This window comes from Phalangium opilio, unplaced genomic scaffold (genome assembly GCF_054372755.1).
Source record: "Phalangium opilio isolate 3A_F unplaced genomic scaffold, DU_Popi_V2 ptg000043l_1, whole genome shotgun sequence".
Classification (NCBI taxonomy): domain Eukaryota; kingdom Metazoa; phylum Arthropoda; class Arachnida; order Opiliones; family Phalangiidae; genus Phalangium; species Phalangium opilio.
In genome coordinates, this window is record NW_028324167.1 from 3,353,062 (window position 1) to 3,379,761 (window position 26,700).

Genomic DNA, 26,700 nt, shown 5'->3' on the forward strand with positions numbered 1-26,700 from the left:
CTATAACTCTAGAAAGGCCACTGACATAATTTATGCTTGCTGCATCTTACACAACTTCTGTTTGGATGAGCCAATGCCAAGGGAGCAAGGTAAATTATAGTTATATATGTTGAATGTTAAATTTATTCATGTGCATGTATATATGTACATCATTATAATTAGGATGATGGGGGAAGTATGCGTAATCTGAGAGAAACCGGCACGCTTAATGTGCCACAGCTCAGGTTGGATGGGTCGCCAAAAATGGGGAAGAAAGAGTAGGATTCAATGGTAATTGCTACATCTGTGTTGAGTCCGTCGATTCCTCCCCCTTTTTGGCGTCCTATCCGACCTGAGCTTTGATACATTAAGCGTGCCGTTTTTCTCTCAGATTACGCATCATCCTGTAATCTAACTGTTAACCCCATGGTCAGTAAAGGGTGTGTACTAATTTAAATTAGTTACAACAGCTTTCTTGACTCCATTTGATTAGAACCAGTTTTAATATAAGGTTTTTGTTTTTAGCTGCACCAGTTGCATTAAATCCGCAACCAAATACCAATGACACCGATGACGAACTTGAAGCAGAACAAGCCCATGACCACAACGAGCTGCTTCAAGCTGGACGAACGATTCGGCAAACATTGATAGCGCTGTAAACGCTGACGTTGGGTGGAAGCACAGCATTTAGCATCATGAAAGTGGGGTGGCGTTGCAGTTAACACCAAGAGGGAAATTTTGATCATGAACTGTGGAACCGGTCTACTCCTGCGTAGATTTTGCAAGTTCTCTCCCCATACACTTGTTAAAGGAGTTCTCCTTCATGGTCTCACCCCGTTTCGCCTTTTCATCATAACGTGCTGCTGTTAACAGTAATAGTCAGTTAGCTGTGTCGGTAGATAAAGCTTGTACTACGCAACGAAATGCGTCTACAATAAGTTCAATAACCCTTAACAATTTGACCTTGACATTTCACGACGCTTTAAACCGAAATATTTTGTGTCGGTCACACAGACCCATTCTTCGTGGAAGGTTGAATAGTGTGCTCAGTTGAAAGCTACACTAAACGTTTTGATCTCGCAACTAATCATATTCGGGGTCATTAGTTGAGAACTTTGTAGTCTCATTATTTCCGTATCGCGCGTCACTAATTAGATAATGAGACGTGGATCACAGTGCAGTAGAACCATTCTTGGTTGAAGATAATGATTTAGAGAACATTCAAAGAACTCGTTTGCGTCAACTGTTCAATAGCCATAATAATGGTTCATTGTAGACGGACGTGCCGATCTGGCGAGACCACTTTTTATGCATCACAAACACATCTCGGCTAAGTTTGTTAATGATCATGATGTACTACACTGGAAACCACACTTTGGCCTTTCCCAAATGTTATCTTTATCTATATAAATCAAAGTCCTGACTGACTGACAGACTGACTGATAATCAACGCCCAGCCCAAACCGCTTGCCCTAGAAGGCTGAAACTTTGCCGTAACGTTACTCATAAGTAGTACGCGCGTACTAAGAAAGATATTTCCAATCCACCGCCATCTTAAAAAATGGCGCCCATAAATGTAAAAACTCTTCTCTATGCAACAAAGTCCGCGCGTTTCAACCGATTTCACTGATATTTAGTACTATGGCAACCTATAGACGGGCTGAATGATTTTTCGTGTTCGATTTGTTGCCATCTTTTTAAATGGCGGCCAAAAACTTAAAAACCCATCTTTATGGAATAATGTCCGCATGAAAAGTAATAAAAAATGTCTCGACGGGCTAACGGGCAACGCTGAGTGCCTTCGCTTCTAGGGTGCTACAAAAATATTAGTCATCAGTTAAATCTACCCATTCTTTGTATCATTTTGATTGTAGTTCTTATTACACGCGAGCGACGCCGCGGGTAACAGCTAGTAATTTCATATATGTAATATAAAATACCGAAATATCTTCATGGTTGTCGAATGGGGATATTGAATACAAACCTACGGTCAAGATCAATAATTTTTTAAAGCGATAAGACTTGGACAACAAAGAAAACTTTTCTTTAAAAACAAATTCATGTTTAAAATAATAAAATTAACTAACCCTTGGGCAATGAAAACTTACCTGAAACTGAGAGGCACGCCATTTTCGTTTTATTACGACAACACGCCAACCCTATTTAAATTCCTATTTCAGTTTTTCAAAATTTAGAGAAGGCATGAATCCGTTGAACCATGAACCAATCACTACCGACTTTTTCATCACGTGGCTAATGTCGTTCCCCCGGTTTCCCAGTACCTCTTCAGAACGTTGATTCCCCCAATGTCCGATTTGCTTCTATCAGCCGCTAGAATGCGAATTAGCAAGTATTTTTCAACTTTCTTCCTCTGCCATCCGTCCTTCAGTATTATTTCGTCCATGTTCAGCTCATCTTATGAACCTGGTAGAAAACGACACAACACCAATAACTGTGCCAAAACGTTAAGTGGAAGTACAAAAGTTATTTAGAAACTTTCGCTTAGCTCATGGCTGGCTACGAGAAAAGAAGGAGGCTATGCCTAAAAATCCTAAGGACACGCGGTGGAACTCTTATCCAGATTGTTTAAGTACCTTCGTTTCCAACTACGTTTCTTTTAGAATGGAAAGTGAAGAGTCTTTTGATAATCAAATCGCCAAATTTTGGTCAATGCAATGATGTATAAAGAAGTAGTCATTTTACAGAAAAAAATTATTTTTAAGTAGCAGTTGCACTGGATAAACTCCTGGCTAATGGAACCACCATTTCCGATTCTGTTGAAATCTGGCTTCAATGCCTTACTAATTAGGACTCGAGCCCTTATAAGAAACATTTTGAAAAAAGATCTAAGCTATGACACCTTATCACCTTTTGACTAACATAATGTGTTCAAAGTACAGATGAAGTCATTTAACCAAGGATAAAAAATTAAGCTGAAGAATGGATTGAAACAAAAAGAATATCTTCCTGCTGTTTTGGCGTTTCAAATTAAGGACGTTATTCCAAAGTCACTAATGAACGACAATGTGATCCAAACCATTTAAACTGCCAAGTGGTGGAAGATATTGAAGAAAAAAGGAGATAGCCTATTAGGTTATTTGGAGTTTTAATTTCTGCTGTCAAGTTCTGCATCACTCAAAAGAGTTTTTTCGTCTTTTGGGTTGATTTGGTCTAAAATAAGATATAGACTTAGAACTGAAAAGGCTTTAAAACTTGTGTAAATCTATTAGGTTTTGACGCGCGAAACCAAAACATTTCGGTTATGTCTAATCATCACCATACAATAGTAACAAGTTGTAAAAACAGAAAAAACCTCTGTTTTTCTTAAATAATTAAATAAATCTAATTGAAAATTGGTATTATTTTAACAACTGCTAGCGCGGTGACACACCTTGCAAGACCTTTCCGTGACGTCATCTTCATTCGAAGAGGTAAAACACTATCCCAGAAAACTATCGCAAGCTAAATAGGTGATCTGCAGTTTATTTGCTGAAAGAAATATTATGACGCATCGATATCTGGGAGCACTGCCGTGCTCCCATCCAAGTCGAGCACTGACATCCTTTTCTCGAAGCAACTCGTGGCACTTTTAAGCCCACTGTAACTTCGTGATGGGTACAGGTAAAAGTCTGAAATTTTGGTTGCCTTGAGGACTGTCAATCCTAGCTATAGTTTCCAAATTTCAAGTTCCTACCCTATATACTTTTCGAAGTATCGCAGGTGAAAAATTACCTTATTTTGTCACTCACTCACCTACTCACCAATCATCAAAATTCTAAGGTACGTCTAGGGGAGATAGAAACTTAAAATTCATGACATAGTTTTCATTTATTTTATAAAGGACAGAAAAATTAAAATATCCGGAAATTTTTATAAAATTGTTCTTCAGTTCTTTATTTTAAAACTAGATGTGTCGTAACTGATGCTACATTCTTATATTAGGATATCGCGTATAATCGTTATTGCATATTCTCTGCGGGTCGAACGGGGTAATTCAGCGTAAATATGGATAAACGTTAGCGATTATATTGGCAAACGAAGTACCACGAGAGGGTCTTGTTTTAATATAACTACCAAAGTATAACGAGAGGGTCTACAAAAAGAAGTGAGATCCTATGAAAAACATAAACATGTACAAAAATGGGCCAAGCCCTCTCCGCCGTAAAACGTTCTGAGATCCCATGTAGAGCCAAGTCTGCCTTTTGTTCTCATTCAATCGTCAATTGAACAATTATGTTATAAATTATATCCTTTTTCTAATCAATAACCAATATTCTTCGACTTTATCATTATTATACATCTTTGTTCATATCAAAAATATCGTGATTTGGCAAACGCAGGTAATTACCTTATAAACGTGTACATAAGGTTATGCATAACTCGCCTTATAAACTTGTACATATCCCCTCGACCATAAACGATTTAGTGAAAATCCCCTCGACTTCCTTTGCGATTGCCAAGTCACGATATTTTTGATACGAAAAAAGGTGTATAATAATGATAGAGTCAAAGAATATTGGTTATTAATTAGGAAAAGGACTTAATTTATAACATAATTGTTCATTTGGCGATTGAATGAGAGCAAAAGGCAGACTTGGCTCTACATGGGATCTCAGAACGTTTTACGGCGGAGAGGGCACGAGCGAGGCTTGGCCCATTTTTGTTCATGTTTATGTTTTTCATAGGATTTATAAGGTCAAAAGTTGCAAGGAATTTTCATTCGATTGTCCACCTCAAGCAATTTACTGTTTGCTTAATTTTCCTGCGTTTTACCTCTGAGGCATACTGCTCTGAAATATTAAGAAAAACGATAAATCCATTATTCGCGCCAAATATCAATAAAATCGAGCTTTCGTTGTCCAATTCTGATTATGACTTATGAAAAATTGGTAGTCATTGCTCCTAGATATTAAATACGCGAATTCATATCAGGGTTAACTGTTTTATAGAGTATTACATTAAATAAATATACACGGGCGTGAGTAAAAAAGCTCCGATTGGCGGTCCGTTCCCTCTGGTGTTTGGTTCTCTAATAGCATTAATAAAACGCCTCACCGCTTTTTCGAGTTGAAAATAAGCATATCTACAACATTTTAAAATTAGTTTTTTTATTCACGACTTTGAAAACATCTTCCTCGTTTACTTCTAATTCGACAAAATTATTTCTAATTATTTCAACAGCATTTGCTTTCCCTTTTTCTACGACTTCGACATTAGCGGACTGCTCAACCAAGTTCATTAAATCCTCATGTTCATGCCAAGTTATTTTAGGATCAATGAGAACTTTAATTGTATCTGAATGACTAAATAAAAATATGGAGAAACATTCATTCTATTTCATAACACTTCAAACAGACGAAATGGTTTGAGAATTCTATGCGATCTCCAATAAAGCTATTCCACTCGTAAAAAATGTACCGTATATTTAAGAAAAACAGTAATTCTGGTGCATTTTGAGTGATATTGTGTAAAAAAGCAAAATATTACCCATAAAATCAGAAATCCACTTAATGGCCAAGACCTCAATATTCAGATTATGACTTTTCAAAGAACTACGAAAACTATTTTTCGTCAGCACTGTCAATGTGCGACAACTCCAAGTTCACCACTGGAGGTGACCAAACCCTCCTAATAGACCTTTTTGTTTAAAAATATCATTATCATGCAATCTATAAACATTGAAGAAATTTATTAACTCCTCCTAAGTGTGCAGATCGGGGGTACGAATAGGAAGGAGAGTCGGAGTGATAAAATTATCCGTCAGTCCTCTTTCAAAATCGGTACCACATGCCAAATCGGCGCATAGGGAGGGAGAAATAGTCAGAAAAGTATGTCTTATTCGTGCTCACTCTGTAGATTAAGCCAGGCTCTTACTAGACAACGTAGGTAACTTTTACAGTGCATTGGACCAGTGCTCTATAGAAGGAAGTTACTTTTACGTGTAACCAAAGAGGGTATAAAAAGGGGAAGTTAAGCAAGGCATATTGGAGTTCTCGCTTTTCTGTTTTATTCACTTCATATATTTTTCTAATATCCGGTTTACGGCATTTCAACCAATAAGAGGGCAGAGAAGGATTCGCTTGCACACCGGAAGCTTAGAGGTACACTTTCAAACTACACTACTCCCCTTCTTTATAATCTCTTTGTTGTAATCAGCTAGTTGAGTTTTCAAATTGATGAAGGAATTTAATTTCTTGTATTCTTGACGTTCAACACATTTAAAAAACTCAACCGTTCGTTTTACCGTTTTTAGGGTGTGCTACGGGTTCTTGTGGTAGAAACGGGCAACCACGATAATTACAATTTGGTTAAAACTATTATCGCAAGCATTACTGTACATGAAATTATATGATAAGATTATAAGATATTTTCCATAAGTATGACGCTAACTATACTTCGTAATGCTAGAGACTTACTGAGAGCTAGTTTGAGAACGACGCAAAAATTGACTGAACGCGGTTTTGAAGTCCATCTTCCTATTTAGTCTGCACTAAGCCTTGAAAGAGACTCACCAGGCGTTGCGTTACAAGAATCTATGACGTTTCACCTCCGTCACTTCACGACAAGCTCTCAGTAACCATTGAACATGTCTTATGAACTAATGTTATACGAAGGTAATGTAAAAATAAGATATTTTGGTGGTAAATACAAATTCCCTTCGACGAAAATTCGCAATAAATTTCCTTTTCGACCCAACACTTCTTCTTGAATTCTAATTATTTTGAAAACCATTTTAAATTAGCATGTTACTTGAATATATAATACCAATTACCAGTTCCGTCCAAATAGCAGTAAGCCCTTTTCGGTACGGAATAACTGGCAATCGATATTTATGTCCGTACATGTATCCCACAAATTGTATAGTGTTACTGATTTAAATAGGCTTTCGTAAATGATGTCTACTTTATTATGTGATAGCGCACCAATAAAAATTTGGGCCGGGATGCCATTTAAATAGCCGAAGCCCGAAGCCAGCGATCATAGTTAATTGTTCTGGGTAAATTACGGTTTTCTTAAAAAAGATCCTCGAAATATTTGGTGGCCAACCACTAGCAAAATCACAAGCTAATCTCTGTACAATATTTCATAGATTGTACTTTGCAGAAAATGAAGACTTTCCGCTATCCATCTAAAACTCTAATAAATTTAAGATATTCAAATGAAGAAAACTGTGGGTATTTTTAATGTTTTCAGGAATTTAAAACACCAAAACGTTACGGTAATCGATATACTACTAGGACTAGTGGAAATTTTGTATAATACTAATTTCGCATTGTAAATATAAGTGTTCAGTGAGGAAGGTTCGTCATCCTGTTTATGGCGAACCCCAAATAAATTAATACAATGAACACATTCATTTTCTCAATTGTAGGCACTATTATGTGACCCATGCTGCTTTGAATGTGTATATTCTCCTTTTCAGTAAACCTTTATTTCCACCAAGTGGTTTTTAAGGGACAACATATTGAGAGAATTGGTGTTTTCCGAAATGCACCGTTTTCCACCAAACGTTCGTGCAGACTTAAGTTAAAACTGACGTCAAGAATCGCTCACTAATCTAGATTGAAGTCTCTCTTCACCCTTGCATTTGTGAACCATAGTGGAACAGAATTCCGCACCCGTGACCATATCTTCACCAAAGGAAGATTTGAAGTTTCATTCCACACTTGTTGACTTATACATTTGTGTGCAATATTAAAGGGTATTGTAGGGTATAGGAATATGGATCAATGCATTGATTCCGTGGCGAACGTGTATTCAGAAAATCGCAGTTAACATCACTGCCCCTTTCATTTATTTGGACGAGCTATGTTCATTTTTTCACCTTCTCTTTAAAATCCTCCCAATGATTCAAAACCCCCTACTTAGGAGTTAGAAATGAGAAGTGGCGAATGTAAAAATGACACCTAGTAAAAACTTACTGAAACAACAATATAAGATAGTTTTGTTTATCAATTGTATCAGATTTATAATTTGCGGGAGAGAAAGTTTTTAATTGCGGCGACTGTGCCTAAAAATTTCTAATTGGGAACCACTATTTGGCACCGCAAATCACTGCCATCGAATAAGAGATTTATTTCAACAAACTTAGAGAAAAGCCAGAAAACAACCATAACGACATAATTTTGATGGGGAATTTAAACTTACCAAAGGAAAGTAGCAACTATCAACCTTTGAAAACTGTAACATCGCGGTAAGACCGAAAGGAACATCTCGAATTTGTCTGCGCACTCAGATTAACTCAAGAATACGAACAGGTGAACAGTTGCGGGAATATCCTCGATTTAGTCATCACGAGCCGTAGTGACCTGAAGATTAACTTGAATTCAACTTCTCTGGTTCCAGCTGACGTTTTTCACCGCCCTCTTGTTATATCTTTACCTTTACTCCTATAACAATGCACAATACAAGAGGAAGCACAGGAAGGAAAGAAATAGTTTTTTAAACATGGTAACTATAAAGAACTCAACAAATTACTTCGTGAAAGTGACTGGTCTAATCTGTTGAATACAACAAATCCGAACACGGGCGTTGAGATGCTTCAGAGGGGAGTGATAAATGCCTTAGATGCAACGATACCCAAATACGGAAAACGCTCTTGCAAATATCCGAACTGGTTCTCAAAAGACCTAAAAGACGTATTAAAGAGAAAACACTATTTTTATAAGAAATATAAGCGTTCCACATCACCTGCGGACCTAGAAAAAGTATAGAGAATTAAGAACCATAACTCAGCAGCTACTAAAAGTGGATAGGCAGACATTTGGAGCTGAAATCGTGAAGGTCCTAAGGAACAAACCAGAAAAGCTTTAGAATTACGTCAATGAGCGAAAAAAACCAGCTGATAATAGTAAACTTATAATCACTTCAGAAAACAAAGAACTATCACTGACAACAAAGAAAATGGAAGAGAGTTTCGGGACTTACTAGTATCACTAGGTGAACGAGGCGTGCAAATTAGAGTTAATACGGCATAGAATTGGCAACGGATGACTGGAAGTGCAAGGGGAATAGCCTACCTTTTACAAACCTATAGGCCTGACAGATAGGTATGTCCTGGAGGCGATAAAGAAACTCCCCACGAAGAAGTCTGCTGGGTTCGATACAATCCCTGGATACATAATTAAGGGCTGCTCGGAAGTCTTCGCGACTATCCTGCAACATATTTACAACCTATCACTTTGCAGCGGGATATTTCCAGAACAGTGGAAAACCTCCATTCTAATACCCATTCTCCAAAAGGATATAAAACACATGTCAAAAACTATAGACGATATCCCTAACATCAGTTTTCTCCAAAGTGTTCGAGTTAATCGTGCATAAGTACATTTGCAACTGGTTTAAAGTTAATAAAAGAAAATGCATTGTTTATCCTAACTTCGGATATATTAAAAACCAGTTTGTTGGAGCCTTTGAAAAAATCCACTCCCGGCTCTTGAAAGGATTGGGAAATAAACATCATTAGCATCGTCAAAGAATTCACTTGCTTAAGGTCTACGGTTTTTTTTTGTTGAACAGCTGTATCGAAACCGGCTGTTGGGTGGCGATCGGTCGACGACCTGGAAGGCCTTGGGCCGATCCCTCCACCTGGAAGGCCCCAAAGCCGTGGTATCGTGCCACCCCGAGGTCGTGGTATCAGCCGTGGTAGAGGATGTCGGTACGGCCACTCGGGCTTGCTACAAGAGAACGAAAGACGAGTCTGTGGTATAAAAATTTGTTTATTGCTTATGCAATTGATCGTTTTATCGAAAACAAGATGAGCAAGCCATAATACGAGTTTCACAATTTTGTTGATTTTGGGGCTACTTTGAAAGCTCATAACTCTGAAATGGCGTAATTTAGGTACATGGTTCTTTGGAATTTTTCACTCGGAGTGACTCCAAGAACACGCTAACTAAATTTGGTCAGACTTTACAAAAACACCCTGTATATCTCTCGCTGCTATAACATCGTGTGTTAACATCTGTAATAACTAGCTAAAAAGTTACAGAATTTCCCGCACGTCATGATTCTAATTTTAAATCATTTCCTTACAGGAGTGCCATTTAGATTTGAATATTTTAATTGTTTTTATTTTAAATATTTATTTAATTTTTATGCAATTTTTTTCAATGATAAATTTTTTTTGCTAATATTATAAAAAGCTTTTTTTTCAAATATTAAATTGTTTATAAATATAAAATCTTTCTCTTATTATCAAAATGTGTCAGACCTTTTCGTTCTCCCTTTACTTGAAACGTGTATCTATTTTACATCATGACTTAAAGGAAACACCCAAACTTTTAATGTCACATCTACAAGAAGTCTGGGAATGTCAAAAGGGATATTTTTTCAGGATATTATTGAGGTATAATCAAGTCAATTCTTCAATTGAACCATTGTCTTTTAAACACAAATTTATCGCCCAATTTTGCATTTTTCGTAAACCGAAGAACTGTTGTTTCCCACTGAAATCAAATTGCCTCGCTAAAATTTTTAAAATTTCGAGGTATTTTTTGGAGTTCAATAACAAAACTCAATGCATATTCCAGGGATTCAATGATACGCGGCAGTCTAATACGCGCACCATGAAACAACCATGAGTCTTCGGCCTCTCTAAACTCCGTCAAAGTCACTTTCCAGGTAATTTCATGAAAAAGAAAAAATTCAGTTCGGGCAAACTACGTCGAATCGAGTAAATGGGTCTTGGCACTAAGGGGTAAAAAGGGGGTTAGAATGGTGGAACGTAATCGAAATAAGACCACCACCTAGGTACGACTTTGGTTTGTTTACTATCCCGCCATTATGGTAGTTTTTCAAAGTAATTTTAGCAGAGGAGAGTCATGGATAAGGATAAAATAAAACCGTCAGGAAAGGTTTTTAGTACAAATTATTTTGATTTGTTGACTCCCGATATAAAAAAACCGTTATTTAGATAAAATTGCCCATATTAATGGGCAAGATTAAAGAAAATTGTCGAGAATAGCCAAGGGCCAACTACCAATTTTGAACATCTTCCACCAATCTCATATCCAGATATATATAATTATTTAATTTCTGGTGTTTCGCCATTCACTTTTATTCAATTAAAAAATTTTAAAAGTCTCGACGCGTATAAAAAATTTGTTTGTGGATTTGTACAACAAGTTGCTATCAAGAAATTAGACATATCCGAGAATGTTGTTGTCAAATGCTGGGTAAGTATCAACGAGAGCAAACGGTTACAAGTTTGCATCCTAAAAGTTATTATATGAATTGCAATGCAATTTCTGCGACGTGCAATATTGCATACCCTCTTAATTTTTTATAACATTGAAATATTTTGCAAAAGATCAATGTACATTAAAAACCGAAATAGTTGAAAATGTGTCCGAGTCGGGACCACCACTGATAGAACAAAACCAAAGTTGCATAGATTTTCGTAGGCTTCTTGGACCATTCATGAGTGAAACGTGCAATATTGCATACCCTCTCAACTTGCAAAATTAACATTATAAGTCATTTTCTCAATGATTAAGATATAATATTCAACTTGCAAAATTAACATTATGAGTCATTTTCTCAATGATTAAAATATAATATTCAACTTGCAAAATTATCATTATAAGTCATTTTCTCAATGACTAAGATATAATATTCTCTGAAGGTATTAGGAAAATATTGTCACCATGGTTTTCGAAGCCCAACATGTAAATATAACCAATGAGGTTTTAGCAAAGACGATGTATGAACGCTAAATAAATTTAAATATTCCTCTTGATGAGATGGAAAAACTTGCTCATTTTAGAGAAATAGCTAAAACTTTAGGGGTAAGCGCGAGAAGCCGGGAAAACGCTTCTAGAATGTTTAGAAAGAGATACGTGAAAGATTACAGAGATAATCAAGTAGATATAGATAGAAAAGGGCTAAAGACAATGTTTATGGAATTAGTAAACATAGGCATAAATTCCACTGATGTTGAAAATTCATCGGCTAGCTCTTGAAAAAGCGCCCACTATCAATTTTTGAGGAATTCCTCACTGACACTTTGCGTTACTTGTTTAAAATAATGTTTTGATTAATTCATGAAATTCTTTTCTATTTAACTGCATTTTTCCAATAAAATTATTAAAAATACACCGGCAAAAAATTAAAATAATCATGAATCTTTTGCCTAAAACTGTAGTAATGAATATAAATTTTTATCCATATGTTTATTCTAAATTTTAACATTAATCAATGGATTTAAATTTTCATCCACGAATATTTTTACTAATGAATTTTAATTTTCATCCACGAATTTATTTACTAATGACATTTAGTTTTTATCCCTGAATATGTTTATTAATAAATTTTAATTATTATCCATGAATATGTTTATTAATAAATTTTAATTTTTATCCATGAATATGTTTATTAATGAAATGAAATGCGGGTTTATTGTGCTTAAAAATAACTACAGAGAGTTACCGGGATTATACACATAAATAAAGAAAAAAAGAAAAGCACATAGATTAAAGGGATAGGTTCAATGTTTTCCGACTAGTACAAGATGAGGGCAGTTTTAGGTAAAAAAATGTGCCTAAAATTATGTGTGCCAAAAAAAATCGAATTAAAACGTTTAAAGTTAAGAAAAGTACGTTATTTATTTTGAAATTCAAATTAGCCGCGAAATACCGCCCAACTTGTTTTTCACACTGTGACGTTGCAAATGTCTCTTGATTCATTGGTTGTTTGGAAATAGGAGAATGAAGGGAGCTCTAGACCACCACTGTATAGTAGCTTTTCACTTTCACTATCACTGGGGAAGCGGCGCATATTTGAGAAGACCTTTGTAAACATAATTCTGATTTTTCATGTTTATTATCCTTTGTTCTCTTAACTCTCGGTTACGTTGTAGAGTAAGGATTATAGAGATTTTTCAAAATTGTTACAGGTAATGTCCAAAACACCACATTTTTGCGCTATTTTGGCAAAGGCTTAGCTTCCATGTATAATAATGGTATGGCCATATTTTAGCCTAATGGCCCTAATCTAAGCTTTAACATATTTTTAATTGTAATTAAACATAGTACAAGTTGGGAAAGCCAAAATATTACCTCTCCGAGTGGAAATGACTATCACTACCCCTTAAACAACCTAAATATATGCATCTATCGCTTTTTTTAATTCTTTGCAAGTGCAGGAATTCAATTTTAAAATAGTCAATTGTTCAAGCCTTTTAAATATCTCTCAATTGCTGGGGAAACTCTACTCTCTTGCTATACCTCAACCGTTTTCTTAGTCTACCAGTATGATTTGAAACATTTGTCCATATCAAAGCTGAATCATACATCGCCACACAAAAAGCAAATGTCCCCAAAACATGGAAGCCACAACCCAATCACACATAAGCTAGGCTCGTACTTGTTCATCGCTTTCGATGATTTCACTAATATTAGCATTAACATTTTGTACATTATTGGGTTCCTTATTAATAGATATGCCTACGCCTACAGTACTTTCAATAGAACATTTATTTAATGCATTATCTTTCGTACGATCATGGCCAACTGGCCTCGTGGTAGGACCAACATTTTGCGTGCTAGAACCTGTTCCAGAAACAGCTTTTTTTTCCGCGGCTAACGCTCTTCTCCTTTCATTTTCTCGTTTCCTAAATTCAGGATCTGACCTTTTTGCCCTCATTCTTTCCCTTGCCTTTCGTTTTCTGATTTCGTCTTTACTTAAATTATTATCTTCCTCCATTTACTTATTAATCAGTTAAATACTCACAAAGGTTGGCAAAATCAATCGCCTTAAATACTCACACAGGTTGGCAACATCAATCTCCTTCAGTAATACGTAAGGCTTAATTATATTATTTGCCGAACAAAATTAATCGAGCAAATTTAACACTTAACTTCTTCCTTCGAAATTCTATCAAAGAATGAATCAACTGTTTAAAAAAAGGTTTTTTTCGCGAATAGGGCGATATCATACCAACAGCAATTCCGTCATATTTAAAAAATATACATTGCCAACACTTTTTTCAAATAAAGAATGATAAAAGTGCGTAAAAAAGGTCTTTCACAAATAGGCCTAGGGGGCGTATAAACTAAACAGCAACAACGCTCTACAGCTACACTAATCTTACACAAACAAGGAGTACTATAAACCCACTACTGGAAGCGGTATTTTTATTCAAACGTAAAACAATTTCGCTTAAGCTTAACATCTCTAGACATGGGTAAAAATGTCTCTATCACTCCTAGACATTATAACTCAAATTCATCTGATTATGTTTTAACAAGGTTAAATCTAACTGCGAGTAAGATGAAAGGAGTAGAAGCTTATCTGTCTTAGGAAATATGAAATTTTATCTTAACAGTTCGTTAAATCATAAGTTTATAACGAAAAAACGCGGAAGGGGAAAACGAGCAGACAACAGCGATTTTTGGGGGTAGAAGGTTAAGAGCGCCATCTGTCGTCCGTGCCAAAGTTGAACTTCCACTCGAAACGCAATGAGAAAGTGGATAAAATAATGCCATCAGCTATTTAACTGCGTCGATATATTTAACGACTGGACCCATGACATGCCCATAACACTGGCTTCTATGAATCCTATTTATTCTTGGATGCTAGGAAACTTGGTAGACGTAACAGTCTGTACCAAGTACCCAAGCATTCTTCAATAAACGCCTGGCAACATTCTGGTACGCATGGTACAACTAAAAAATAGGATGTGTATCTATCTTTCCAGTCACTCCAAGTCGTTAAGCCCTCATTACAGAGGATTTGAAACACTATCGTAATTCCAAGTGTCTCGAATCTCTACGTTCCTGTCCATTATGAACAGTGCTGAGAGAATGATACATCAGAAAGAGCCATTCAAATCGAATTGCCGAAAATATTATCCATATTTTCATTTCATATAACAGAGAAAACAAATTATTATGGTTCTGAGAGGAGCTTCCCATTTTGGTTGTTGTTCTCAAAAATATATCGCAATGCACGGGCCTAGATAGATACAGGAGGCAATGTAGGAAATATAACGCAATGCACGGGCCTAAAAAGATATAAGAGACAATGTGCGAAATATAACGCAATGCACGGGCCTTGATAGATATAGGAGGCAATGATTTAACGACTTCGGTACTTGGGTTTATCTTTAATATTTAAATAAATATAATTATTTTTAATTAATTTAATCGCCAGTAAATAACTTTAAAAATAGTTAAATCGTTTAAAATAAAGTTGTTCCTATTATCTTTCGAAACTTTGCTAATATTGACGTTTAAAGTGAAGGGTACCCCTCTTGCCCGCTTTTTTCAAATTTTGGGGTATATATACGTTTCGTTTCCATTATAATAATAGATAAAAACGCATTCGCGTGAACCTTTGGTGGAAGCCCTGCCATTGGGAGGCTAGACGTTTCTCGTAACCCTAGCCGATCGCCGCGTATATCTTAAAACCAAATAATAGATAAAAACGCATTTGCGTGAACCGATGGTGGAAGCCCTGCCATTGGGAGGCTAGACGTTTCTCGTAACCCTAGCCGATCGCCGCGTATATCTTGAAACCAAACGATGACGGAGGAAAAGAAGCCAGAATGTACTGACTGGCGTCCATGTGGAATGGACAAAAGACCTGAAGATGGTGGTGCATTGAAGCTGGTGTCAATGTGGAATTGACGAAGAACAGAAGATGGTGGTGCATAGAAGCTGGTGTCAATGTGGAATTGACGAAGAACAGAAGATGGTGGTGCTTAGAAGCTGATGTCAATGTGGAATTGACGAAGAACAGAAGATGGTAGTGTATAGAAGCTGGTGTCAATGTGGAATTGACGAAGAACAGAAGATGGTGTTGCATAGAAGCTGGAGTCAAGGTGAAATTGACGAAGAACAGAAGTTGGTGGTGCTTGGAAGCAAGCACGTACAGACTAGTGTCCATGTGGGATGGACAAAGACTAGCAGATTGTGGTCCTTAGAAGCCAGTTAGTAAAGACTGGTGTTGGTAGATGAATGACCAAATTTCCGTGAACCGCGAACGCGTTCCGGAAATCGGGTATTTGTTTGCTCCGATTTGTAAACTGCGAACGCGGTCACGTGGGGTCTGACAGACAGACAGACAGACACACAGACAGACACGGCCGGTGTAATACCTCTCACGTGACATACGTCACTCGGAGAGGTAAAAATGGGAAATATGTATGTGCCCTATCTAAATGTATACTTTACTCTGAATGGGTGTATAAACACCAAGATGATGTATATTCACAAATAGATTGAAAATAAATAAAAATTCACTTATTGATATTTGAAATAAAAAGAATTCTAAGATTTGATATAATATTGGTATTTTGATTAGACACATTCGGGGTTGGAGTGTACACATACTTATAAAGTTTAAAAAGTCACGTGGGGTTTGACGTGTAGTGGGAAATACAATCTACGCGCGGAGCTGGTGGGAAAATACCACAAACTCGGCGCCAAGTCAACGAAACCCGGGGAAATCATACAAAGATAAGCCAACTAGAATAAAACGGGGTTACACGAGTGAATAGATCACTCTTCAAGATGTTCCCCTGCGAGAAATGTACAGCTTCCTTCAACTGTAAACGGAGCCTAGACCGACACACTCGTAGTAAACACGGTAATGTGAAATTTAATTGTAACTTCTGCGGTAAAGTATTTACGCGTCGCGATGCGCTGACTCGACACCAACGGCATTTTAACCACGATGAGCCCGGGGTAAACTTAAACCCCACGCGGGAAGCGTCACCACAACCCGGACCGTCGCACCGTATTACCCCGCCAAATTCTCCCGTAAAGAGGGCCGCTTCGCCCACGTTGGTGGGAATACCGAAAAAGCGTCGAGTGGAAAATGGTAAGTTTATATTTAATTTAGATGAAAAATACGACTTGATTCGGAAACCCTACCCTCTCCAGTTGAAAATTTTACATTAAATGTATGTTTAGATCCGGATAACCTTCTCTCACAAGATGACGAGGGACTTAACACTTTTATGGAGAAATGGGAGGATGAACAAAAGGATGAACTCTCGTCTCAAGATGACGTGGGAATAAATGAATTCATGGACAATTGGGAGGTTCAACAAAACGCGGTTAACCCACCTGAACCAGAAATCGAGGAAATTAACGCGCTCGAGGACGCGATTTTTTCAGCTCGACTTACCGCGCCGGAAGGGGTTACAGATCCCGTATTGTTCTTAAATGAACACCGTGATAAACTGGAAACGTACCTCAGAAACAAACTCTCGGAAAAAAGAGGAATAAAATGGTACATGGTGGTGCGTGCGCGATACACGCGGGAACTCGGGAATACGGGTACAGACGTCGAAACTAGTCCATACTTCCGCGGGTTCACACACGCAACGCTAACACCGGAAGTTATTCCCCGACAGCAAGACTTAAGTCGGGAGAAAATAGCTGAAAGTATGAACAATTTCGAATCGATGGGGAGTGGCTGGGTTTTGGACCGTATTCTATACGTCCAAATCAACATCATCCAATATCTACCCCTTGTTGGTGGAACCTATTTTCAATTACCACCCGTAATTGAAAATAAAAAAGCGACAGTGAACGTTAACCCGGAGGACCCACTCGACAACAAGTGTTTCTTGTGGTCAATTTTGGCAAAAATACACCCGGCGATGAATACACCTAGTCGAATCACTCATTATAGACCATATGAGAATGAGCTGAACGTGTCCGGCATTACATTCCCCTTCGAGTTGGACTCATATAAACTTAAGACCTTCGAGGAAAAGAATAACCTCTCCATCAATATTTTCGCGTATGAAAAGGGTTACTTTCCCCGGTATGTGAGTGAGAAGAAAGTTCCCGAAGCGCGGCAAATTGATTTGCTTTTGGTTTCAAACGGTGAATCAAAACATTATGTATTGATCCGACACCTTAGTCGCCTTCTAAGCGACTTCACGAAACACAAAGGAACAGCCTATTATTGTCGGTATTGCTTGAAGAGAAGCAGCACGGAACAAGTACACAATAACCATGTGCGAGAGTGTAATGTGCACGATCCACAACGCGTTATCATGCCTCACGATAAACCAGTTTTAAAATTCGAAAACTTTGGATGGAATCAAATGGTAATATACGAGATATGTTTTATTTTAACGTGGGATATATCTTAATATTTGTTACATAAACAGGTTCCATATATCATCGTTGCTGATTTCGAATCTCTTCTACCAAAAGTCTCAACGTGTCTGCCGGACTCGTCACTGTCGTCAACTACGACATTAGCGCTACACGTAGCGTGTGGGTTTTCATACGCTATTGTCGGTCCAACTGGTGAGTTCAAAACCGTGAATCACGTGTCCTATTATCTAACATATTTGATTATTCGCAGGAAATCTCGTCAAGCATGAGACGTACAGAGGGGGAGATGGGGCTTTGAAATTTCTGAAAATGCTTTTGGGTGAAGCCGATGATATCGCCGAAATGTTGAAGGAAAATATTCCCATGCAACTTTCTGTGGATGAAGAAATCGCATTCCAAACTTCAACGCGCTGCTACGTTTGCGAGGAACCATTCATTGGAAAGATGGTCAAAACACGTGACCACGACCACTACACCGGAGCATATAGGGGGTGCGCATGTCAGAGTTGTAATCTGAAGTTAAAAGCACCTAAATTCATCCCAGTCGTGATGCATAACTTGAGCAGGTAATTAACCATAATCTATAATTATAACTTTATGCTAATTACGTAACGCCAACAGATACGACGCCCACCTTATCATGCAGCAAATCGCCCTGATAAGAAACAAGAAGATTGACTGTATCGCGTCCAACAGTGAAACGTACATTTCATTCACACTAGGGAATTTACGTTTTGTGGATAGTATTCGGTTCTTACCGGCGTCCCTCGAGACACTTGTTTCGAATGTGTCGAAAGGTGGACCGGCGAAATTCCCATTGTTGAACTCTGTATTCAACCCAGACGAGGTCAAGTTACTTCTTAGGAAGGGTGTTTACCTGTACACCTACATGGATTCGGAGAAGCGCTTTGACGAGAGGCAACTACCACCAATTGAGTGCTTCCATAACGACCTCACTGACGAACCCTTGGCCCAGGAAGATTACGCCCACGCTCAAAACGTGTGGCAATCTTTTAACATACAAAATCTGGGAGGGTATCACGATCTGTACGTGTTGTCCGACACACTCCTTCTAGCCGATGTGTTCCACAATTTCCGCAAAATGTGTATGACATCCTATCGACTCGATCCGGCCCATGCTTATACCCTACCAGGTTTTGCATGGAGCGCCGCCCTTTGTAAAACGAAGGTACGCTTAGACCTTCTTTTGGATGAGGATATGCACCTATTCATCGAAAAGGGTATTAGGGGAGGTGTCTCGATGATAAGTCATCGGTTTGCAGCAGCCAACAACAAATATCTAGAATCACACGACGAATCGAAGCCTAGTAGTTACATCTGCTACCTTGGTAAGAAATTTTAGATTAAAATCAGTGAAACAAACTAATAACTAGCATTCATAGATTGTAACAACTTGTACGGTACTGTCATGTGCGACGCCCTACCGGTGAAGAACTTCCGATGGATTGAACCAACTCCGGACTCTGAAACCGAAATTCTACGTTGTTCCGACACCTCACCAGAAGGTTTCATAGTTGAGGCGGACCTCGAATACCCGGAGGACTTGCACAACGATCATAACTCTTACCCATTGGCACCAGAATCAATGACAATCAAACCCGAGATGCTCTCCGAATATTCAAAGGACCAGATGACCTCGCTCAACATAAAAATCAAGGAATCACTACCGAAATTAGTCCCCAACCTTTTCAATAAGGAACGATACGTAGTTCACTACCGTAACTTGAAGTATTACGTATCAAAGGGGTTAAAGATCACCAAGATTCATCGGATTTTGAAGTTCGAACAGGGTGCCTGGTTGAAGGAATATATTAACTTCAATACGGAGAAAAGAAAACTAGCAACAGACGATTTCGAGAAAGATCTATATAAATTAATGAACAATGCCGTCTTTGGTACGTAATTAACTTAATTTACAAAATTAAAAAAATAAAAATGAAAATAATTTTTCAGGTAAAACTATGGAAAACTTGAGAAATCGTCAGGATTTCAAACTAGTTACAACACCAGAGAAGGCGGTTAAAAAGGCCAGTTCTCCCGCCTTTGAGAAGTTTACCATCTTTCACAATCAATTGGTCGGTATTCACATGACAAAAAAGAAGTTGATCCTAAACCGCCCCATCTACACGGGGTTCGTTATTCTGGACTTATCAAAACTTCTGATGTACCAATTTCATTACGATGTAATCCAGAGACGATATGGCGAGAGGGCGAAATTACTTTTCACAGATACTGGTACGAGGTTTTTAAGGTGTTTACCCGATTTTAAACTAATCCATCTTATAATTACAGACAGTCTCACGTACTGCATCGAAACCCCCGACCTATACGCCGACTTCGCCGCCCAAGCGGACATGTACGATTTTTCTGGCTACCCTCGTGATCACCCGCTTTTTAGTGAAGCGAACAAGAAAAAACTCGGAAAATTCAAAGATGAGCTAGATGGTACACCGATCGAACAGTTTTGTGGTCTAAGACCCAAAATGTATAGTATATTATCTGCAAAGGGCGAGAAGAAGACTTGTAAAGGTGTATGCAAGCGTGTGGTCAAGAAGAATGTTCGACACGAACAATACCGCGACTGCTTGTTTAATTGCGAGTTGACTGTAGCTGAAATGACTCGAATCGTGAGCAAAAAAACATGTTTTAACAACGGTGAGACAGAATAAACTATGTCTTAACCCTTGCGACGACAAGAGGTTCATTTTAGATGACGGTGTTTCTACACTCGCCCATGGTCATAAAGATACAAAATAAAAAATTTTAAGACAAATTTATTGAGTAATTCTTATACATATATTCTACAATCATACGATCGTTTACATTTTTGTTTGTAGAGAATCTCTCTATTATTTTATACATTTTAATTCCTCGACATCGATAGAGGGAAAAATAGACGCAATATCCACCGCATGTTATACTAGATTCTCCTTGTAATTGACGCGAATTGTACGTCACAGTTAGACTGTTTCGTTCCATGAAATCGTTAAATTTAAACACATCAGGTGGGTTGCCGTAACTTTCAAAAAATTCAGTGTTCTTTTTCCTCGAAATGTAGATCGTTGTCCAATGTTCTCCACGACCTCTCGACGTATCGGTATTCACGATGAATAATGAGGGAAACGTTGTAACGGTCTTTGGGAGTTTATCCGCTGGGAATATCCCTCTAAACAGATTCTTGGTGTAGCGATCACGTCTTAATATTCGTTCAAGTTGTTGAGTGTCCATTTTGAACGCGTTTCGCGACGCGCGCGTATTCAAATGTACGTGACTCGCGCGCGCGATTTCAAATATGTACTCGACTCGCGAGCGCGGGCTGGCCCCCTGGCGCCGTTCTTACGAACTTTGGTCGAATAAAACGGCTCTGTTTTTATCAATTTCAATCAGGGATTGAAACTCTGAATAGTAAATCACGCTAACCGTAGACGGCAGTGATTCCCCGAAAATTAATTCCAATCGCACACTCCCATTCTTTATAAGGTTGAAACTTTCACCGGAACTACCGTTGAGATCGGGAGTTAGGTCGAAGACGAATAGAGCGTTTCCATTGGCGAATTCATCTCGCCCGATAAAGTTTCCCTCGTCGATATTCCATTGTCCAGTTTGGAGGAATAGATTAGTATACGATCGCATGTATAGGTTATCCTTGAAGTTTGGGTTCAGCGGTTTATGCGGCACGCTAACACCGTCAACGTACAAAGCGATTTGAGATACCGCATAGTTTTTAAAATTGAAAGGCGACATTTTGTAATCACCCAAAAACGCGTTTTGATCGACAAAGCCAATCACTACTTTATTCGGTAATTGTCCGCTAAATAAATTGTCTTTCACGGCTATTTTATTTCCTTGAGATATTGAAAATGAATTACACTCGGTACGAGTAATTGGGTATTTCATCGTGGCCATTTCCAGGGTTTTGGCGTGGGATATCATAATCTCGGGTGTTAATCTGACTCTTCTGACGAACATTGACGCGTGCGAGAATACAACCTTACACTTTGTTCCATCCGTGTGTAAACAGAATTCGTTGGGACTTTTGATAAACTTGAAATTAAGGTCGATCAAGTTTGGTATAAAGCGGTTTTGTTGACAAATATCCACGTGTACTATGCCGATTAAATCGATAACACCTTCTTGGGCGAATTTTGCACGCTTCTCAAACCCTTCATTTTCAAAATAATCGTCGAATTTTCCCGATGAATCCTTGTAGAAGAGCGCCCCCGTCAAAAAACTCTCTTTGGCGGGTCCTCCGAAAGTCAACTGCGTTTGAATCATACTCTTGAATGGGTATTGTTGAGGGCACGATGTAACCGATCTATCGCCCAACGACGCGTGGACTTCGCTAAAAAGGCTACTTAGAAATAGATTTTCTGGTCCAATTTTATCAGCGGCCGTTACTACGGTATTTGACGCATCGCGAACTTCGGCCTTGGGTAGTGTTCCGTCGGGTTTTACCACTTTGACTTGTACTTGAATGAGAGTGTTCTTCAAATCGATGTATGTTTCCGAGTTTCCAGTAATGGAGAATATGATTGCCTGATTTTCATTAACGTTGGACGTTGGGTTATACTCTACCCACTGACTCCCTAATATTCCGGTTTGGGTGTACGGTACGTGGAATAAATCCAATTCCGAGCTGATGCTGCTTTGAGAGCTTGGATGCGCCAGAGACATTATGAAAATATATCGGGCTGCAACGGGTACGACGTTCGAACTGAACTGACGATACGCGAAGTCGTACTCTTCCTTTTACGACCGTTTCCGGTTAATCCCGTTACTGTTTCGGCCGCCTTTCTCAACGTTTCCTTGCCCGCTTCGCTTCCTCTTGTTTTTAATGCCTCTTTAAACGATACACCCTCCGTGAGGTCTGTCGCAATTTTTGCACCCGTATTTAAAGCTTTTCGTCCGAGAAATTTCGCACCCCTTTTTAGAATGGGCATGGCGGATCGAAATGCCGAGGCTAATATATTTCCGAGACCGTAACCTCTTTGAACGGCCACACCGCGGTATACGGGAAGTGACCCATGTCCAATTTGATTCAGATAATAGTTTTGATAATCTCCTACGGAGAGGTGTCCCGAGTTATACGGCGACATGTTGCAACCCCGACAAACGTGTGGAAAGTGAGGGGTTTAATAATGTTCATGACGCTTTTATAACAGAGTCCAGGGTCTCCTGGGTCTAAAGTGAAGAGTGACGTGAACTTTCCCTCGTTCGAAATGTACCGGTACGCCCATCTCGCTCATAATATTTATTTCGATGGTTTGAAATTGGTTGTTCGCTATAGGCATATAATGCGGTCTGGAAAACTCCTTCTCGACCGTGTCTCCATCCTTTCCATTTATACTTATAATTCGTAAAAGAGGAACATCAGAGTCTCCGACCGATCGACATTGAATTATATCGGAGTATACGAATATAGAGTGTAACCCGGCATCCATGTCGCAGCTGAATGGCGCGGTCAAAGACTTATCCACGGTGACGTCTTCGCCGGGGTTTCTAGTGAAACCTAATATAATGGCGACTTCGTGGGGGATACGAACTCGGTTTGCTCCCTTTAATTCGACTACAACTCGTCGGTTTGGTTTGTTGTAATGAAACTCAACCCTAGAGTTTATTTTTTTACCATCATCGTCGGTTGACATTATTTCCAATAATTCTTCCGCCGAACCGTAATACCCAGGAGGGATAAATATGGTTATGTCACGCGTCTCTCGATAAGCTTCTACTGCGACACTCTTATACTCCCCTTCTTGGTTCCTGAGGTTTGTTCCGACATCGCCATCGTAAGTTGTATCCTGAATTATGAACGCGCATTCTTGTTTCACGTTATTCCAAGTTCTCGGGTAGCTGATTTCGGCCAGTCCAACTTCGTACAAGGATCCGTCGAGTTTAATGGGTTCCGGTAGATATGTCCGGAACCTACTTATGGTGTTGTTCTTGAAATATTGCGTCGATGAGTCGGAGGGTAGTGTGATGTAGAAACTCATCTTGTTTCGATTTCTTGCACCCAAGAATCAAATTCTGAACTGTATCCACGCCAACGAACTAGCAGTTCTTTGGTACCGTCGGGTTTAGTTCTTTTTCGTAAAACCCTTTCGATTTTAAATTTACAGTTTTCGAGATCCTTGCCAATTTTCTGTATTTCCTCTTTGTAGAAAACACCGGAAATGAGTTCGGAGTTTAGATCCGCGAGCTTATATACTGGAGGATCCCTCGCTATTAGTTCCGTTACTTTGAACAATTCCTCCGTGTAATTGGCTAAATACCCCTTTTCAAATGTCCTTTTATTTTTGCTTATTCTAACTAGGTCGCCCACATCAAAGGGGTAGGAAGCTGGGGGAGAAAAATCAACACGCCCGTATAGGTTATCCCAAACCTTTTTGGAATTTTCACTCGTGACTTCAACCGGTTTGCATTTAATAGATCTATGATAGTTGTTGTTATACGATTCCAATAAATCCGGTAATACGTCGATGTATCTATACGTATCGTTTTGCGTGAAATATCGGTACATGCGCGCTTTCAAAGTTCGATTAAATCGTTCGACGACGCTAGATTTAACTTCCGAGTGAGTGGCGAAAAACCTAATGCGCTTACGTTTAAATTCTTCTTGTAGTTCTTTGCAAAGAAATTCCTTGCCGTGGTCGGATTGCACAATCTTGGGTTTTCTGCCCGATTCTAAAATAGATCTAAATGCGGCTACCATCGTAGAACCCTTTTTGTCTTTGGTCGCAACTGCGAACGCGAATTTGCTGAATATATCGATACAGCATAATAAATATCGATAACCGTCGTTGTGACGTTTGATGTTTTGCATGTCTGCCAAGTCAATTTGCCACTGTTCGTCTATTCCATACACTATAGTCTTGTTTCTTTTGAATTTGTATCTCGCCGGTTTGTGTAGCGTATACGTATCTTGACGCATTAAAAATTCCCGAACATCGTTCAAGTTGACGTTAATTCCCTTTGAGATAGCGGCGCGATATAGTCCATGCACGCCCCCGTAACTCCCCGGGTCTCTTTCGTTGTAGTAAATCTCTTCAAGTTTATCCATGTCTCGTACTGTTCGTGTTGTTTTGGGCGTACCAATACGCGAAATCAAATAGTTCAATAATTATAATAATTACTAATATTAACAACGCCGTAATAACTTTGGGTGAATTTAAATATAGGGACGTTAAAACCCCGGTGGGCGCTGAATCATTACACCCTTCCATGATGATGTGTGAATGAATTGTGAAAGAATGTGCACATGGTATATTCGTTTATATCATTCTTTATTACAAAGTAATCCAATTTCCATTACCGAACATAGACTCCGGAGATGGAGGTAAAAAATCAAGTTTATGCACAACACTTGGTGAACTATTTACGCTGTCAATATTCGGTAGACTATCTATGTTATAATGTTGTACATTTTTAATTAAGGTTTTCGGTACACTTTCACTCGAAAGCAGTTCGTAAAAGTGGTCTATTCCGGTGACAGTGTCTTTCGGTTTATTTCTTAAAGCCCTGACGGATTCGTGTAGCATGTCCACGATATTAGATCCGACGATGGGGTGACCTTTGAATATCAGTTCGCCATTAGCGGTCCAGTCAATCTTGGTGTTATTATGAATCCATTTGTATAAAGCAGTAGGGTTCATAAGAGTCTCCCAGGCCAAGCACTGTGGAAGGCAGGGGTGGTGCAATTACAACTAAATTTACAATTACTTTTGGTCTTTAAAATATTTTACTTACATTGTACTTGTCGGTCTCCTGGAACTTGCTGGTCTTCTGGTACTTGTTGGTCTCCTTCTTCGAACTTTGAGGTTGAAATGATTTTCTACTTTGGTTAGTCTGGTTATTTATAGTGCCATTATATTCTACGTTATTGTAGCTTTAACTGTACATTTTGGGGGGGGGTGAGTAATGGGTTTTCTGGGGCGCCAAATGTTGCAATCGGGGGATAGAATATTTTCCCATGGCGTTGGTTTTCCCCGGGTTTTCCATGACGCCCTTTTCCGGGGTTTTACCCCCACAAGATAAATTCATTTTTAGACTACACTAGAATTGAACTGATTTGAATTCCCAGTTTTTATTTTTCTTATCCCTTATCTTATTTTAGTGTTTGTGATAAAATTAAACTTCTCAAAAATTCCAGCGTCACTGGCGCCATCTGCTCCCCCCTCGCACCGCTCGCACCACTCTGCACCACCCGCCACTTGCACCACCCCTGCCTTCCACAGTGCTTGGCCTGGGAGACTCTTATGAACCCTACTAATAAGGAGTCGTGGGGTTTAGCGGAGTTTTCAAACGGGGAAATTTTGAAGTGTCCCCAAAAGGTTTCAAGTGAACCCCTTTATTTCAACAGTGTTCTAGGTTTTAAAAAAATGTTCTTTTAACAACACTTAATGGTAGAATATACCACCTTTTCGGTTTTAAACATGCATGCTGTTCTAAAATCAAAAAATGGCTTAGAATAATGCCGTAAGTGGTTTGAGAAAGGTTGAGACGCTAACCACTAATGGAAAAGAAATGTACCACATTAGGTCGAATATACCACCTGTAAGGGTTTAAAAACGGTAGAAATGAATAACAATTAGAGATGTAAAATGGTTTGAACAATAGTGTTATT

The 26,700-nt window shown here is 38.6% G+C and overlaps 2 protein-coding genes across 2 annotated transcripts; one reads left to right on the forward strand and one right to left on the reverse strand.

Annotated features, from left to right (window-relative positions):
* The first annotated feature begins 16,493 nt into the window (after positions 1-16,493).
* On the forward strand, positions 16,494-20,853 carry LOC149677682 (uncharacterized). Its single transcript, XM_089837366.1, has 7 exons — positions 16,494-16,803; positions 16,896-18,046; positions 18,110-18,251; positions 18,310-18,625; positions 18,681-19,408; positions 19,463-19,975; positions 20,034-20,853. The coding sequence occupies exons 1-7, from the start codon at positions 16,494-16,496 to the stop codon at positions 20,747-20,749; spliced, it is 3,876 nt and encodes a 1,291-aa protein (XP_089693492.1). The 3' UTR covers positions 20,750-20,853.
* Positions 20,854-21,416: 563 nt separating this feature from the next.
* LOC149677683 (uncharacterized protein F54H12.2-like) lies at positions 21,417-22,754 on the reverse strand. The gene has a single exon (XM_089837367.1). The coding sequence runs from the start codon at positions 22,752-22,754 to the stop codon at positions 21,417-21,419; it is 1,338 nt and encodes a 445-aa protein (XP_089693493.1).
* Between the last annotated feature and the right edge of the window lie 3,946 nt (positions 22,755-26,700).